At 41.4% G+C, this 18,786-nt stretch overlaps 1 protein-coding gene across 1 annotated transcript in view; it reads right to left on the bottom strand.

Moving 5' to 3' along the window:
- Positions 1-1,006: 1,006 nt before the first annotated feature.
- The window catches only part of nrg1 (neuregulin 1), a 63,806-nt gene continuing 46,026 nt past the window's right edge, over positions 1,007-18,786 (bottom strand). Inside the window, exons 7-8 of the mRNA XM_080476448.1 lie at positions 18,651-18,772; positions 1,007-1,807 (exon numbers count right to left, since the gene is read on the bottom strand). Of these exons, the coding sequence (XP_080332574.1) occupies positions 1,177-1,807; positions 18,651-18,772 (753 nt within the window). The 3' untranslated portion in view covers positions 1,007-1,176. The remainder of the gene's footprint in view (positions 1,808-18,650; positions 18,773-18,786) is intronic.

Here is an 18,786-nt window from a genome sequence, read left to right as displayed (position 1 = left end):
TCTCAGGATTACATTAATTTCTTTACACTGCACAAAAAAAACCCTCTTTATATTAAAACTTTCATCCAGGTGACTTTTTTTTTTTTTGTATGTAAATATACAATCATAGAGAATTGATTGCTGGTCTTCGCACTAGTAGTTTTGTCTTTGGGGCAAGGCCCTAACCAAGTCCCTTTGTACACATCACAGATGTGGATTCAAGGGCAATGTAGGCTCCAGCCACATATTACAATACATATCTAATGTTCAACTTGTAATTGAACCACAGCAGTGCAGTACCCCTTCAACACAGGGAAACTTGAATGGAAACATGTAGTTAACAACCCAATACAAAACAAATTACAGGAGTATATTAAGCATTTAGGTGACAGACCAACACCGAAGAAGCAGATATTGTGCATGGCTGCACATTAATCTCAGAGTTATGAAATCTATTTACTGGTATAATATTGGACGGATAAGCTGAAGTGCAGTCCAGACATTATGATGTCTAAAATCTTCACCTCACGACAAATCAAGTTACTGGGTTGATTAATGATGGTTCTATGAGTATTGGGGGGGGGGGGGTTGAAGTTGAGCAGGGGGAGAAGTCTCAGTCAGACAGCAGATAAGTCGAATGATTGCAGAACAAACGACAGCCAGCTCTTTCTTCCACTGCCGTCTCTCGGAGCGGAGCATGCGCTTCAAACACAAGAGCATCTAGTATGTCAAACTGCTGTGTCAGTGGGTGCTTTCACCTGCAAGATGTTCAAAAAGCAGCCAGCAAGTTCCTTTCAAGTGTTAACTGGAAGATTAAAATGGTGATACACGGCCCAGTTTGCAATGTTACATTTCCCTTAAACATACTGAACAGAAAGGCACCATCGATATTTTTCTGCACTGAAATATATTGTGAGCTGTAGCAACATACTAGTGTATGGCACTTTACCTACAGGACTTGACCACATTTGTACAAGTTTTCTTTCTTTTTGTATTCTCTTTGTTTTTTTTTTGGTGTTTTTTTTTTAGAAAACTCTTTATTCACTACATCACTAAAATAAAAGTTTCATTTTCTATTTGTCTTCAAAAGTCTTTATGCAGCAAATAATTTATAGAAAATAAAGGCTTAATAGTGATCATTTCTTTCCCCCCCTCAACATAAAGGTCTTTTTTTTTTTTTGAAGCTATTTCTTTTGTTCACACAGCATCTGGGTCTTGTTTGATGACGGGCTTGGATGACGGGTCACCGTCTGTTGATGCTGGGTTAGTCCTGCTGCCGTCCTTCACCCTGAGCAGAAGGGCTGTCGTGCTCTCCATGGTGAGGAAATGTGTGTGATCCCCCTGAGGCTCCTCTGTCTCACTCACCAGCATGCTGTTTGCACTCGACTCCATATAATGCAGCACGTGATCAGCGATTCCTTTGGTGCCGCAGTCATTGGTATTGTTGTTTCCACTGATGAATTTCTCAGGAGATGCTGAGAACGTTTGGCTGGCAGCTGTGGTGTCACGGTCACCGATGCTTTGGTAGTCTACATTCTCTGAGGTCAACAGTGGACTCGGTGGTAGGCTGTGTGCCTCATGGCCATGATTGTAGTGGGCAGAGTTCCTCTTCTGTTTATCTCGGCTTGAAGACCTGTGTGGCTGACGTGCACTGGACAGCAACAGCGGGCGCTCCTCCTCTCCGGAGGGGCTCAGGGCCACGGAGGGCACAGAGATGGCCAGGCTGGACAGGGGGGCCGACATCTCTGATGGTGGAGAGCCGGGTGTGGTGAGAGAGGTCCGAGACTCCCCAGACAGCCGGGTCATTGTTGTCACAGGAGACGCACACCTACAGAAATACAAATGCAGGAGAAACATTTTAACATGAGAAACATTGTGGAACAACTGTCAGCACACAGTGGTCCTTTGAACAAGGTGTCAAAGTCATCAGGATAGGTTTTTGTTGATTTAATGATTTAAATAAATGTCAGGTCTCTTTAGCTAAACTACAGCTTCAAATGTATATTAGTTCTTTTTTTGCATGACCTGATTATAAAATGTGATATGATATACCTTCAAGCCACAGGCACAGACAAACACAGTCTGCTCAACCAAACACAAAGTTAACTCTTTTAACATTTCGTGTCTGTTTTGAACACATCCATTAAACATCTCATGTGCTGCTGCAAGACACAGGTCATGCACTTTAGCAATCCTAAAGCTTTAATCCCTGCTTCGGTGCAACGTGGGGAAAGGGTCAATGGTGGAACCGAACTTTAACATGAGTGAGACACAATGTCCTTTTACACCATGTGCGAAGCTGGTGCCATGACCTGGGAAGCTAAACAAGAACCCTGTTGTTGTTCCTCTGACATTGATGTAAAGGGAAAAAGCTTGATGTGTAATTAGTCACAGACTGCCGACTGCCAGCAAACTATTGTTTTAGTGCAGCGCTGCTGTCGTCTTGATTGTTCCAATGCACTTGTGTGGGCTTCATTGAGCCACAGTAGCAGTTGTTGGGATCTCAGCAGACCACAGACAATCTTCATTTGTGCCCGAGCATCCTGCTAACACCAGAGGCCTAAACCCAGAGGACTCAAATCCTCTCCCGACTCGACCACAAGGGTCAGAGAGAGCACCCAGCTTATAATCTCTCAACAAGCAGGAAAAGAACCACAGACCAAGCTCTTTTAAAAGTTTAAAAGCTCCTCAGGTCTGAAAGGGAACAACCAGAACGCTGCAAAGACTCTCCTGAATCACCAGCTTCAGCTTCTTCTTCTCCGCCTGCTCATCACAGCCAACCAGAGTTAGCAGGAGGTGCTAACTCCCACACAAGCCAGCAGCTTTTCAGGCTTTGAAAACAACTGAACTGCTTCTTCAGGAACATTAAGGAAGAGTTAACCAACCACTGGGCAATTACATGAGACGATTAGTTAAACATGATGCTATGCACAGAACTGTTTAACGTTATGAAGATGTGTTAATTCTGTTATTAGTGATTCAGTTCTATTGATAATGATATTGGGAGTAGTTATCAACCTGTAAACCAACATTAGCTCTGCCACACACACACACAGGGTCTGCACGCTAATCTCTGCTTTACTAACTTGTTAACTCACAATACAGCACATTTCACATCAAAGACAACATCTAGAAATGTTCCTTTAACAGAAACACACAAGAAGCAACGCTAAAGACGAGCTTCTATGTTCTATTGTCCTCCAGCACCTGGTGGAGACCGAGGACAGACTTCCTGCTCTCTGATAACCTCCAATTGAAATGTAGTTTCTTGTGAGCCGCCATCTTGTTTTGTAGTTCAGTCCCATGTCATACACACACTTCCTCCATCTCTCTCTCTCTCTCTCTCTCTCTCTCTCTCTCTCTCTCTTGCTCTCTCTACACACCAAGCTGCATATAGGTAGTTAGAATCTGTGTTTTATTTGTTTTCATTAGAAAATAAATATAGTTTTTGGAATCTACTTGCTGTATTATTAATGAGCACAAAGGTGAATGAAATGTCGACCTCTTCTCTGTCAAGAACTCCAAAATCCTCCTTCCTTTACTGTTAATTCTGGTAATTGTAATTAATTTAATTATTAATATGAATTCCAAATTAATTCTTTAGTATATCTTATGAGACTGATAGAACTGAACTGGCTATCATTCCCTGTTACACAGGTGGTACCCCTGAGGTATCTGAGACAGATCAGATGAAAAGTTCCATAAAATAATTAGTAACTATCTTTGATAATTATTCATTATTATCAACAGCCAAGCCCCCAAAACACTACATAACTGGTACCACGTGATCCGTATGAGGTAAGAAGTCCCTACACAGTCTTATTGTGCTTTGCGGCTTGATGTCAATCCTGAAATTTCAGAGAGCCAGAACATTAACCCTGAGTATCTCGAACTCCATGACTGTGACAATTGATCTGCAAACCCTTCTCACTGTGTGACATGAGATAAGATCACAGATTTGACTAGAGGTATTGTCATGATTGCTCTTTTGTCTGGACACTGTGAGTTCTTTAGGCTAATGACTCCAAATGGAACTAATCAAGAGTCCGGAGTTGGGAACAGGAAGTCCAATTGATAAACTCAGCTGTGTAGTTAGGATTAAGCTGAAAAGCAAACTTATTCACGTTGGTTTTTACAAGAAGCACCTGCTGCTGTGAACCATATCGCACAGAAATATCTCTGAAGGTCTTCCATCAAAATCTGGTGATTAGCATCAGACTAAACGGAAATGCAAAGCGTCTCAAAGATGACCCAATTTCCTTCCGTCCCTCGATTCCATGCAGATGCTCCCAGAACTATCATGATATATAATCCCAGTTGGACACTCCTGGTACACCACTTATCCTAATTAAAATCATCTCAGCTCATTGCTCTGCTCGACCTTAAGCCTCTTCTAAATCATGCCACCTGCCATCCTCATTTTAGCACCTTGTATCTCATATTCTTTTGTCTATGACCTGTCATGGTAAAATTATATTTTGTGCTTATACTCATTATATTTTGTGTTTATACTCTCATACTGGACCTGGTGAACCTAACTGCCTTGTGAAAGCTGCATTATATTCCGTTATCACAGGTTTCTATTTCCCTGGCTTTAAGCTTGCAACTTTCCGATCACTCCCTTCCCAGCAAAGCCTCATCTGCCTGGGAACCAAAGGTTAACGGTCTGTTATTGCTAAAAATCAACAGTTCAATTGTTCTGCTTCAAACCCCTCCTCTCCTGCTCAAAAGTCTTGGAGTGCCAGTTTTGGCCGCGCACTCTGAAACAAACTCTTTCTGTGACTCTGCTTCCATGGTGTGTCTCTTGGGGCCTCATATATAATACTCCTGACAGAAAGACCTTGTTTTAACAATTTATTCCAAACAGCACCAACAACAACAGTGAAATATCCACAACAGACCCAAAGATCAAGCCCATAAGTGAGGGTGTAGATGTACCGTGGACTCACTGTAAACAAAGAGTTTGCTTTGCAGCTCAGCTCCCTGTTTCACCTGTTGAATTCAAAGGCCAATCTCATGATCCCTCTTGCCATCACCCTAAAATAAAACCCCAAGAGACTTGAAGTGATCCACCTGGGGAAGGCTCCTGTACCATGTAAGGCAGGGGTGTCAAACTCATTTTCACCGAGGGCCACATCAGCATCATGGCTGCCCTCAAAGGGCCAAATGTAACTGTAAGACAATATAAATGTAACGATTCCTCAATTTTAAATAACTCTGACTTTATTACTTATTCATATTACAAATATTACATATGCATTTGCATCGATATAAATTTTTTTTTGCTTAGTTGCTCTGATAAGTCTAACTTTGTCATACTGAGCTTGGTGTCAAAATACGGACTTATATTTTACTCTTTGACAAGCGACACGCCTCATAACACAAAAAACATAGTTTTTTCTCCTTGAAGCACAAACATATTCTCCTTCCCATCGTTCATGAAACAGCCTTTCATCTGCATCAGTTTTTCTCTTCCTGGACATTTTGGGATCATTTATATTTCTCAATTCTACTTGTTGAAAATTGCATTGATGTTTATTACACTGCAATCTTCACGGGTAATATAATATTTATTCATTTATTAACTTGATCGGGACAACATACACTAATAAACAATCATATACAAATTGTAAATGTGCCAGATCGTAGCAGAACTGCAAATTTACATCTTTAGTTTTATAAAAATGTCCGCCGTCGGGTGGAACCCCTTGTCGGCGCGCGGAACATCTTAATCTGGATATGCACAAGTGCAGAACTACTTCCGCGTCAACAAAGGCACATGTAATTACCGTATCATATAGAATGTTTGAACCTGCGCTCACATGTTCCGAAGGCTTGCGCTCGTGCACTGCACATCTATTGGGAACAATACGGTATTCATTTTAAGACAATCAGACCTTTAAGCCCTCGCTGGCCTTGAGTTTGACACGTGATACATGGAGAGGGTATGCTACGTTTTTCCCTATAAAAGAAATATGGACTCAGAACTGGACGTGCTGAATCAAACACTCTACACTCCACTGAAGTCCTCGTGTGACGCCACCAAAAGGACGTCTTCCACAAAAACCAGAGGTACGGGCCTCCATCAGATTTGGGCTCTATATCAGCCACAGCAGACATAAAGCTCTTGCTTCAAGTCTGAAAGAGCTGTAAACGCCACAACACCTGTGTCATTAGGAATTCTGTTGCCACTTTATATCTCTCATAGTTCCTTGTTAATCACACATATTAACACCCATCTGAATCATCCTGTGATGTTCTGTGTTTCCTGTTCTCCTAGTGACGCTCTCTCCGTGGAACACGACACACACCTGAGGCTGATCTTAATTAGCGTGATTCTTAAGCCGGCGTCTGATCGCAGGGCGCAGCTGGATTATTGTCGGTTGTCATGAGTTGTCCCGGTGTTGCCTCCCGTTCCCGACGCCTGCTGCGTGCACTCCAGTTTGTGTTTTCCAGCCGAATTCCGGCTCGCTTTGTGTTTTTTTCTGAGCAATAAACTGTTCACTTTTCCTGCGATTTTTTTCATCTCTGCTTTTGGGTCGTCATCACACATCCAATAGCGACCTTATATTTCCAAGAGTTTATTAAATCAAAATAACCCAATGAATGAACTGAACCGACTGTTTTTCTAAACCTAATGCAGTGAAGCTCATACATCCCAAAGCCAAATATCTTATACTGAAGTGCTAGAAGTAGAACGACAGTAGCTTTCATGGCAAGTTACCATAGACTAGATGAAACAAGTTTTACTGGAGGTTTACCTCCAGCTTTATTGAGCCACTAAGTGCGATTCTTATTTTGATACTTCAGTTTTCTTTCTTTCTTCATCACAAACTCCAACATGTTGGGGCAGATTTTTAATGTCTCCTGTATTTTAAAATGTCAGATTGGTGTTTGTTTGTTTTTCAACTGTTACTAGATTATGATCTTTACTAGTTAACTGCCTACAGATGACTGTGCTATCACGATAGCGGCATATAAAACAGGATTGAATTAAAAAAATGAACTGAAATGACCTTTTCCTGACAGCGTCCTTTAAAATATACTAAAATAAAATATGCCATAATTGAAAAGTGGGCACTTGTGCGGATGCTCCACTAAATGTGCTGTTCACACTCTGCTTTTCTGGCACAAGCACATGGCCTTGATCCAGTTAGACGTTGCTGGTATGCATCTTATGGGGGAGGACTACAGGAAATCCTTTTCAGATCCCTGGATCAGCTCAACAGGCTCCTCTCAGTCCAAACCCCTGGATGTAAAATGGACCACAGTTTATCAGTTACTCTGGTCAGACTAGGATTACTACTGGAACCAGATCAAGACAGGGTTATGTGCATCTACGTCTTACCATTAGCAGCAATAGTTACCATTTATCCATTTATCCTTTTATGGGATGATATAATGACATAGTCGCAGTTGTACTGGTTAATGTGAGACATTATAAAATACTGTAATCTCGTCATAGTTCTTCCATTGGTGTGTGAATGTGTGTGAAGAGGTAAATGTCATTAATGATGTAATGTGCTTTGAGACTGCTCAAGCAGTTGAACAGCGTTATATAAGTTAAATCCATTTACCTTTTTTTTTTTTCAATTCAGGCAAAGAACCCAGTTAGATCAAGATCTCTATTTATTTATCATTTCTTCATAAGTCCACACTCCTGTTCCAAATGACTGCCAGGGCAAACACAAAGCCAATTGGTTACTATAATGATAATAGTATCATACGGTTTGCCCATCTTGCCAATTTCTCAAACACAGACACTGGTAGAAAGTATGAAGAAATTAGCTGCATTGCCTCATTCCCTGTTTTATCCCTGTCTCCCACTTCCACCTCTTAGAGCCATATTTCAACCATATGACATAATGGTAATGACTGGCGCCAACTCCAGGTCAGCATTGGGGGGTGGGGGGGGGGGGGGGGGGGGGGGGGGGGTGGGTGGGGTTGGTACTTTCCTGACTCCTTTAATAAGTGAACAAGGAGATATATATATATGTACTGTATATACACCATATTAAAGCCATATTTATTTACAAACCAGAGAGTATATGAAGTATATTATATGCAGTCTCTCTTCCTCTTATCCTGTGTGAGGTGACAAACATAACACCATAATAAAAAGAACATATTAAAGAGTTAAATGTGGAGTTTCCAATAGTTTTGGGCCTCAAGGACAAATGGTGGTTTTCCTGTATGTTAGATGCACACAGTGTAGGGATGCACCGATACCGTTTGTTTCCAAAACGAGTAGTGTCTAAGTACTTGCATTTGAGTACTCACCGATACCGATACCGAGTACTTAGGCCAATACACATGTTTATTTTTTTTTCCACAGATGTTATTTGAACAGCATTCCTACATTGTGATGGACTGACATTAGTTCTTTTATGGCACTTCCACATATACTGTAAGAAAACATTTCAATAAATTTTTTGTCATCTGTGTGTGTGTGTGTGTGTGTGTGTGTGTGTGTGTGTGTGTGTGTGTGTGTGTGTGTGTGTGTGTGTGTGTGTGTGTGTGTGTGTGTGGGTGTGGGTGTGGGTGTGGGTGCGTACATGTGTGTGGGTGCGTGGCCCCTTTAAGAGGCGCCCTGCTCACTTGACCAGTGTGTGTGAGGGAGCGAGCATATGCTGAGTGGATCTAGCATGAAGCTGTATATAAAACTAACTGGCCAATAAATGCAACAAGTGGGAGTGCGCTCGGTGGAACAGAGCTTTGAGCAAGCTCTGCCTCCTCACTGGCCGCCCGTGCTTTGTAGTAAAATGCAGTAAACCGCACGCTGCCGTAAAGTGGAATCGGTGTCGTGGTATCGGTGGCAGTTTTATGAGTACGAGTATGAATACTCATGCCTGTTATCGAACCGATACCCGAACTGGTATCGGTATCGGTGCATCCCTAATGCTGAGAAAACTAGATACAACAAAAGTCATGCTGAAAGGGATAAATGGCTAAAACTGGTGTTTAAAAAAGGCCAAAATGGAAAAGAGGGTTGAAATGGTCCATCCATGCATCTCCTATACTGCTTCATCTTGTTCAGTGTCACAGGGAGCCACTCCCAGCTTACAATGTGCGAGTGCACGTTGAAATGGTGTTTCAAAAAATCTAAAATGACCAGTAAAAAAAAACAGTTTTCAAAAAAATCGAGAAATCCTCCCAAGACTGTTAAAACAGCTTAATGCGTTTATAACCATAACAATTCGGGCTTTCAAAATGAACCTGTTAACGTGGACTAATCGATCATCATGATTAGCCTCATTAAAAATGTAAACACATTTCATTAACCCAGCTGTAGTGGAACCAAACCAAGGACAGATTCAGCAACTGCACAGCTCATTTCTCGCCTCAAATATTTTCAAAAACGCTTTTTGCTGAACTGTTTTAATAATAAAATAGAACGTTTGTGTCCGAGCTGCCATGTTGGTCCAGTTTGAACTGCCCCGTCCAACTCCAGCCCATGCTATATGCCATATAAGTTTTTATGCAATGAGAAAACAATGAGAATATTTTCATTTTTTCAAACTATTCTAAGTTTTTTTAGAAATAGTTTTTATATTTTTAAAAAATATTAGTGAAATAGGTCTTTTTTATTGAAAATGAACAGTATAAAAAAAAAAGGCAGGTTGAACAAAAACATTTTGTACCCCTTCATATAAAATAGTATTTTGTTTAACGTTTTTATACATTATACATTTTATACATTACATTTATCATATCCAATAGTTTCTCAACAATGTAAAGGATAACAGGATAAAGCGAAGAATTTTTTCAGAAATCCACTGAGGGCTGTTTACCATTTAAATAAATGTTGAAGCTATAAACTGTAAAATGTTAATGGTTTTGACAGTTGTTTTTTTTTATTACATAAATATCTTATTTATGACAGACAGTATGGTGGTGCTTTATTTCAACTATCTTAAAAAAAATTTTTTTTGTTTTGTTTTGTTTTGTTTTAAAGCCTTAAAATACCTTCAGTATTCATCGTTGGGTTGAAAATGTCCATTTCTGAGTATCTTGATATCTTCAAGTTGCAGAATGGTCTAACAACAGCCAAAAAAGGAGAATTATTAACTTAATTATGTAATTAAGTAGACAGTGGAACAGGTTCCCAGGTTTGAATCACATGGCTGACAGGTTACTACTGGGGATCTCAGACCAAGACCCTTTCCACACCCAGACTGCCCAGACTTCTCCGAGTATCAAAGTTAGCTATGAATAGGATCGGTTAAAAGCAGAGAATTTCCTCAGGAGTTTCTTGAGAACACAAACATTTCACACTGATTTTATTGTAAGTGTAATGAAGACAAATTAACGAGTTGAAATGAGATTAATTGTAAATCCATGACAGTTCCAGCTGCTGCAGACTACATATAAAGACATAAGTGTTTGTTCTTTTTGATTGGTTTGGGATCTGTAAACTATGGTATGTTCTCATTAATTAAAGGGAGTCTTTCATTCATTTGAAGATTGCCACTTGGTGGTGGATAAAGCATGTGTGATGTCAGGTTTGAGATGTCAGGTTAGAGATGGCCTCTCTCAGTGTCCATCTCATTTTAAAATGAGTTTCTCAGTGCGATTCCTGCTTGTCAGCTTTAAGCTTTAAGCTTCCTCCTGGTTTTCTGTTTGTGACCCGAACTGGAAATTAATTGTTTAGTTACCTTGTGCTTTAAGGCAAGTCCCGGAGTTGGGTGTGTCTCGGCACTTCTCTGACTGAGCATTTAAGTCACTGGTGCCACCGGTGGCATTCAGACGACCCCGGACGCCCTGAGTGGCACGTTGGCTATTCTCCGCCAGTGACATCACCGACACAGACTCAGTGTCAGACAGCACACTGGTGCTCCAGTCATAACTCCAGCTGCAGAGACAGGGAGGGTCATTTAGAAAATGATGCACACACTTTGTGTATTTTAACCCAGTGCATTTACAGTCTCGAGCCTAATTTCATGTGGCAGCAGTTCGATTTTATTTCTGGGAAACCTTGCACAGGTATGAACATAAGTGACTGTTGTTGTTGGGAGGTTTTTATGTTGAACATCCCAAGAGCTAAACAAGATAAACAAGCTAAAGCACTTTAAGAAATACTTTATTGAATTACTAGTAAAATGAGGATTTTCAACATAATTTATGTTAAAAGCACTTTCAAGACTTGATTTATTTCAGTGTGTTTGTAACGTTGTAAAGTCAAGATGAATAAACACCATAACATACAATTGATATGAAATAAAAAGTGTTAAACTGAGAAAAATTACATATTCTTTTACAATTCGTATTGAAAAAAACAAGTCAAAATGGAAGAACATTCTCACTGGATGTAAAAGAAAAAACAATCTCATGGCCCTGGCACCATATACGGCTTTCTGGTTGTGGCTTACAGGCACGCAGAAGGTCAATAAGAACTTAGGAATCAAAGTAAAATTGGTGCACATGAAGCAATAAAGTCAACTGCTTTTCTTTCACTCTGAAGGATGTGACTTTATGTTCCTCTGTGTTTGTATTTCAGCTTAATGTGCTGAATAAATCTTTAAAATAGTTCCTCACAGTACAAAAACAGGGTTAGAAAGAAACAGCGCTTCGCCGCCTCAGGCAGTCTCTGCAGGAGAGTATCTCGACCGTGAAAGAATCTTCACACTTGGGAGCCGGTATAAAAACTTTGTGGGTACAGTGCGTCCGCACACCGATGTCGTTTTCTCAGAGGAATTGAAGAAATTAAAAAAAGGTGTTACAGGTCAAATCGCATTATTATTATGAAAAATGCTTTCAAACATTTGATATATTGGTGCAAATGATTTCATAACTCATTAAAACCTACGATTTTAAATATTATACCTTTTATGATACAAATAAGAATTTGAATACGCAGTACTTTGATATTGCTTTTTACAGGACTCAATGATGCTCACTTTTCAGATTTCACCCAGGTGATCGAAGCCGTGGCTTCTTTACAGTTTTTAGGGAGCATATGTGAAATTATTTAAAAGATGTTATCAAACTAATTTTGGAGTACTAATCACAAGCAGTCTGAACATTAAAGTAAAGTAATACGTCTTAAAGATGTATAATAGGGTACTAGTGTGGAACAACGCTGTAAGCAAAGAGTTTAGCGTGGGGAAAAAAGTACTTCTATTTTAGTATATTATGTCTCATAATAACATTATCATTAACATCATGTTGTTATGTCTTCTTTTTTTTTTAACCGTTGAGCAAATTGAAATACTTTTTGTGAAATACTAAGGGTTTTGAGTCATGCGTTGGAGTCCACCAGAACAAACTGGTCTCATTTTGGACTCAGCCGACTCAAAGAAACTCCAATCTGCTCTCACTGCACCAACACGAGGCACAGCTGAGCACAATCAGCCACGATGTGAAAGAAATCGCAGAACATCAAGTGGAGTTTCAAGCATCGGTCACCACTCAAATAAGACAAGACTTTATGAATCCCACATGGGGAAACCCTAACCCTAACCCAGAAATACTTAAAGACAGTTACGATAGTTGCACACAACAAGAATCAAGTATGTGTATATAATTAGATAATTAGACAAATATACATGGAAATACAGGGCGGAAAGTATGGGGGATTAATACTCATAGTAGAATTAATATTTGCAGTATTCACAGTGCAACAGTGACCGGACAGTTGTATGTACAGTTTCTTTCTCAGTTTCTGCTGTTGAACGGACAAATAGCAGCAGGTATGAATGACCTGTGGTAGTGCTTTTTCCTGGGTGGGGGCTGCAGTAGTCTGCCACTGAAGGAGCTGGTGCTCCCACAGAGTGGTGGAGGGGATGAGAGGCGTTGTCCATGATCAAAGAGAGGGGAGAGACACAAAATCCTATCCTTCTTAATCAAATGGTAGACCTGTTAGTCTGTGATATAATAGGGCAGGGTACATAGCACGGTTCTGCAAGGCACAGATACAGTCTTCTGTAGGTCCCCTCAAAGGCTCAAGACACCAAGCAATAGTACAAAGAAATGATGCTGTACCTACCCTAGTTTGGCTGCTGGAATACGACCGTCCTCTAGTGTGGGGAGCCATACACAAGGAGGGGGACTCTCAGGCTCAAGTAATCAGGACAAATTTCAACTGATTGTGGAATGTCCAATAGTGGAAGTTAGCATGGGAGGTGTCATAGTTCCTTGTCTACTGGACATTAAAAACTATAAAGGGATTGGGAATCCCCTACATAGGTTATGTGGAACTTGACTCCCTCAGATGAGGGTAATGGTTGTAAAGAGTCCAGAGGACCATCAAATTAAACAGTAAAAATTGTTGGTGCCTGGTTTGCTTGGAATGAATGCCATTTGACGTTGCTATTGTGAGCTGTTTGGTACGTTTGGTCCTGACCTCTTTGGGCTCCCTCGACTCAGATCTGCCGTTCCTGGATGGAAAGAGGCCTTGTTACAGTGCCATTCCATTGAGTCACTTAATGAGCAAGGATGCCTGGGAAAGGCTCAGGTTAAAAGCTCAGGCCGACCTGTATGTATTCCAGCAGGCTCCATGAAATTCATCTCTGTTGTTTGCCCAAGTTCTGCTACCACCACTCTTCCCTCAGTTTTACTGGAACCCCCAGAAAGTGGTAGCTGTTTGCTTACAGGTTTATTGATTTTGAAGGCCCTGTTGGCAGTAAAGAAAGGTATTGTGGAGATATCTGTTGTCAATGTGAGCTCACAGGATGCATGGCTCAAGCCTAACACCCCACTAGGGGCACTATATGTTGTTGATGCCCCTGGATGCCCTTGGGGGGGAAGGGTCCATACTTGATTTGGCCAATGGTTGTAACCAGGTGCAAATTGTGGAGAAGGATAGGGCCAAACCAGCATTCTGTACACCATTCAAAATTTTCAGTGAATCAATCAATTGAATGTCCTTTGGTCTGTGCAATGCGCCCAGTACCTTCCAGCACTTAATGGCGCCTATCTTTGGTGATCTGTCACTTCAGTCGGAAAATGTCAGTTTTTTCAAAGTGAAGAGGACTATCTGGGGGATGTAGTGTCAGCAGCTGGGGTGGCCACGGACCCAGACAAGATTAGCGTGGTGTCACCGTGGAAGAAACTTGCCACCACAACAGAGCTCCAATCATTCTTGGGTTTTGCATCTTATTACCGTCACGTTGTGGAGGGGTTTTCAGGGCTGGCCGCACCCTTGTATCGTCTTGTGGCAGATGGAATTGGAAGCAAACACAAACCCAAGGGCCATGGCAAGTGCGCCATCGTGGAGAAGTGGAATAAGGATGGGATGCAGTTCACCTCCTCCGTCGAAGAGTAGGAGCAAAAGCTTTTATTTAAAGAATCTCTCCAAATGCTTTTGATAAGGTTAAGGGATTCGAAGGTGTCGAATCCTGGGAGCCTCCACCAATCGGTGACTGGCTGAGTGTATGGGGGGCAGTCAGTCTCCTTTAAGCTGAATAGGGGGGAGCATTTGCATGCATGGGGCTGCAGTGGCAAGAGGACCCCCCTGCGGTGAGATGCTCAGGAACAAATGAAGATTGTTTTTCCTTAGAAGTGAACCAACTTTCTGTGGTCTTGTGAGATCCCAACAGCACACTTTGACCAGAAGTACCACCCTAACATATAATCAATACATTTTAACAAGAAATGGCTCATTTTAATCCCAACGGCTTCTGGAATAATGTTTCGGTGCTAAACAAAACTGTCAAAGTTTCACAGCTTAGTAAAGCCCATTGAGTCAGTATTTGCAAAGACATAGGTCTTGTCACTTTGTCATATGATGCACCCAGTCCTAGATTAGAGCTTCACTTGTGACAAATAATGGATCAACTAATTCTCAGGGGACTCATTTATAAAACCTTGCGTACGATTCCTCCTAAAAATGTCCGTGCGCCCAAAAGCTGAAACTGGCACGCGCCCCAAAAAATTTGCATCTGTAAAACCTACGCACATCGACACGCACTTTCCTTTTATAGACCTCAGTCCATATGGAAGGTTGACAGTTCACATCCCTCCTCAACACGCCCACTTTCTACCATAAATGGTCAATCAAAGCACCTTGTCAATGTTTTTACATCTCATTCAGCCCGTTGATCGCCGGTATTTGACGCTAAATCCTGACAGAAAAGACGAAGAAAAGGAATTTTACGGAGAGAGAAATAGTCATGGAGGTGGAGGTCAGGAGAATGATGTTATTTGGTGTCACGGTAGTGGAATCACTAATAAAAGAAAATATAAGTGATTGTCAGCGCTTCGTCACCGCTGGAAATAGTGTGAGAGTCACAGGGAAATCTGAGACTGTAGAGGTGGAGAAGAAGAGTCTGATCTGAAGGTGGAGGCCAGAGGAGAGTGACATCATGGGGGAGAGTGGCATCATGGGGGGCAGCATCAGCGCTCACTGCTGGACACCAAAACAGCCCTCATGGTTGTGACGGTGTGTCGGAGAGGGAAGGAGACATTTTGGTGGCGACACAGCAGACCGATAAAGTTCAGTTTTATCTGTTTATTTAATGTATAAATTAAATATTTGAACAGGGACTTGTAAAAAAGGCTCAGTGGACTTTGTTTTATCTTCAGTCACTTGAGAGTTGGAGGCGGAGGGTGGAGGACGCCGTCTGTCTCCAGCAGCAGTGCGTTACGAGCACATGGCGGTGCAGCATTACGCACAGTTATAACCTCGCTCTTTATGTGTTCACTGTGAAATTAGACTGATTCTTACACACTTTGTCACGATTGATAATCAGTCAGTTCTATCCACCGCTCTGGATCATTTGAAGATGAAAGTTTGACATATGAACATCGAGCTGCTGATTCAGCAGTGATGTTCCACTAAAGAAACATCTATACCACTGCAGCTCGGCTGTTTATGATTACGTGGATCTGTAAGATGAAGATGTTAAATGTATGAGATGAATCTGGCTTCAATTCTCCACCTCACCATCAGCGCCGTCAGGTTCCCCGCCTCCAAAATGTGTGCGCCAGGTTCAAAGTTTGCTTACCAGTATGCTCGCTCTCCCACAAAGTTTTTAGATCACAAATTTTGTGTGGGAAGTGGCGTACGCATCTTTCAGGACTGCGTAAGCCACCTTTATAAATGAGGCCCCTGGTATGTATAAAAACAATCTCAGTACACAGACCTTCATATCAACTGCAAGTCGACCTCTGACAACATGCCTAAGATTCATCCTGAGACCAAAGTGTTTATCATCAAGAGGCTGAAGACCAGATCCACTGCTGAGGTGGCAGACACCTTCACTGGGTCTCAGCGTCCAGTACAGATGAGAACAAGATAGAAGACTGGAGCTCATGGAAGTCATACAAGATATTGAATTTGGATCTCACAGCACCACATCTTCATTTCACGGATGTTATGTAACCTATTTGTGTATATGAAATAAATTATTTGTTAAATTATCACATTATTTTCTGTAAGTGACAAATCTTTTGAAATTTGACATTTTTTTCAAAGAAACAAATTTATTTTAGTACATTAAACATCGTTTGGGAGGGTTTCAGCTTCCATATGAGCCTTTTCTGAAACCAATTGATTAATTTCAAATCAAGCTATTAACTGTTGTTTCTAAAAAAAATGGATAAGCGACAAGACTTTTGTCAGGGACTGTAAATATGCTGCAGGTTACCCACGTTAACGTTAATGTTTCCTGTAATGTGTGTGTGTGGCATTGCGGTCCCGCGGCCCTCGCAGCCCACAGGAGTAGAACTGAAAGTTTTTTGCGTTTTTTTGGCACTCGCGCCCCAGAGCCTAATGGCTGAGAATTACTGGCCTACACTTCACCTTATTTCTTTGATGCACTGTGTGAGCTTTCCACTCCAAGTGCAATATGTTTTCAACGAATGACTGAAAGTGGTGTTTTATAATCGCATGCCTGCTTATTTTTAAATACTGTATACTATATGACTATACACTGACAACAAGGAGAGGTCCATTCAGGGACTCTTGGCATATTGTCACCGTTCTCCCTTACTTACACACACACACACACACACACACACACACACACACACACACACACACACACACACACACACACACACACACACACACACACACACACACACACACACACACACACACACACACACACACACACACATGCTGAAGTACCAAGTACCATGTAATCTATCTATTCTTTTAACTAAAATTAGATCCACATGACACTCATGCAAGAAGGTATTTTGTTCCTGCTGCGGCCACCACAGTTTGAAAAGTAAAACAGCAAAACTCTCAATAAAAACTTGACTTTTTGTCAATGTGCCACCAAACAAACTACACAATCTTCTTTAATAAAACTGTGTGTCTTCCTCCTCGTATCACTAAATCTACGATTTAAAATCAATAACAAAGTCAAAATTTGAGTTACGAAAAAAACCTTTGAATGAGGTAAGCAAACTGCAGTCCTGCCAAGCCAGCTGAGGAAATAAGTCTTCACGAGAACAGCAGCCTTTCTCCTCGAAGCTAAAAGCTGAGGTGCTTTGCACCACATTTCATATGTGGTAAAAAATGACATAATAATAAGCAAGACAATCATAGTGCCAGTTGAGATTTAGTAGATCACATTGTGCAATCTCATTAAAACAGTCTCAATCACCTTTCAGGTGTACATGTGCACAATATCTCATTTCCATCTATTTTTATAGGTGCAAAGTTTTAAGAGATCAATATGTTCTGACAATAGCCCGGAACTAGCACCAACAAACACCGAGTAGATCTATTCTCTGTGTGGAGCTATTACAATCATTTACCCTAGTATTACTAAGGTATTTTTATTCTGTTCTATTCATGGCTCGGCGGTTTAAGGAGTGGAGGGCTTCAAATTTCCTGATTTCAGCAGACATGGTCAATAAACATCTGGTACGAGGTGAAGAAGGACCAGCTGAAACTGGACATCCTCAGGAACCCTGACCAAGCTTGCACCCCTCGTCCCACAGAGAGTAAAATATGTTACTCCAGCTGTACAGAGAGGAACAGGAAGGACCTGCAGCAGGTGGAGAGTGAGGCACATGAACACAACACTAACCACCACACGGTGGGACACTTCAGCTGATGTCAAAATCGTCAAAACTCACCGCTACCTTCATATCTGCAGCACTAGTGAAGTTAATTCATTATATTCAAGGAAGCCATTATTACCAGCTCAGCAGTATCAAAGCACTTTACATGATCAGTGACCTTCCTGTGGGCTCAGCACCCGCAGGAAAAGTTCTTAATCGGTGCAATGTGATCTGGGTGACGGTGCTCAGACTGCCGCCCCCGCGACCCAGAAACAGATAAGCGGGAGAAGATGGATGGATGGATGGATGGATGATCAGTGACATTCACCCATTCATACTCACACACAAACAGCATCTGTCATGCAAAGTGCTCACACACCATCGAGAGCAATTCATTGGTTCAATGTCTTGTCCAAGTAGACTTTGACACACAGAGACGCAGAGATGGAAATCAAACCGTTAATAATAGGAAAGGCAGATGAGCAGATGTGTCTCATTACATAAAGTCACTCTAATATTTACTTGGTCATCTGTCACACAATAATACTCCTATATGAGCAAGGATGCAGTGAAGAAACTACAAATATACCCCCAGTAAAACATCTAAATGACACTTTGAGACTGTAAAAATCAGTGGTGAGACGCTGCTGTCAATAGTTTCAAACAAAGTCAACTTGTTTAAGTAACTGAGTGAATGGGATGTCTGTGCTTACCTTTGGGTGGAGATGTGGGTGAATGTCGTGGGTTCATTTGCAGATAAGGCATATTTGCTTGTGGAGAAGGTTGTTTCGGTTTCCTTCTCAACTGCATGCTGCATAGTTGTCCCATTACATTGCTGAAACAGAGAAG

Source organism: Lipophrys pholis (genome assembly GCF_963383615.2).
Source record: "Lipophrys pholis genome assembly, chromosome: 12".
In the NCBI taxonomy this organism is placed as follows: domain Eukaryota; kingdom Metazoa; phylum Chordata; class Actinopteri; order Blenniiformes; family Blenniidae; genus Lipophrys; species Lipophrys pholis.
The sequence above is the reverse complement of the archived record's forward strand: the minus strand, read 5'-3'. Positions and strand labels throughout refer to the sequence as shown.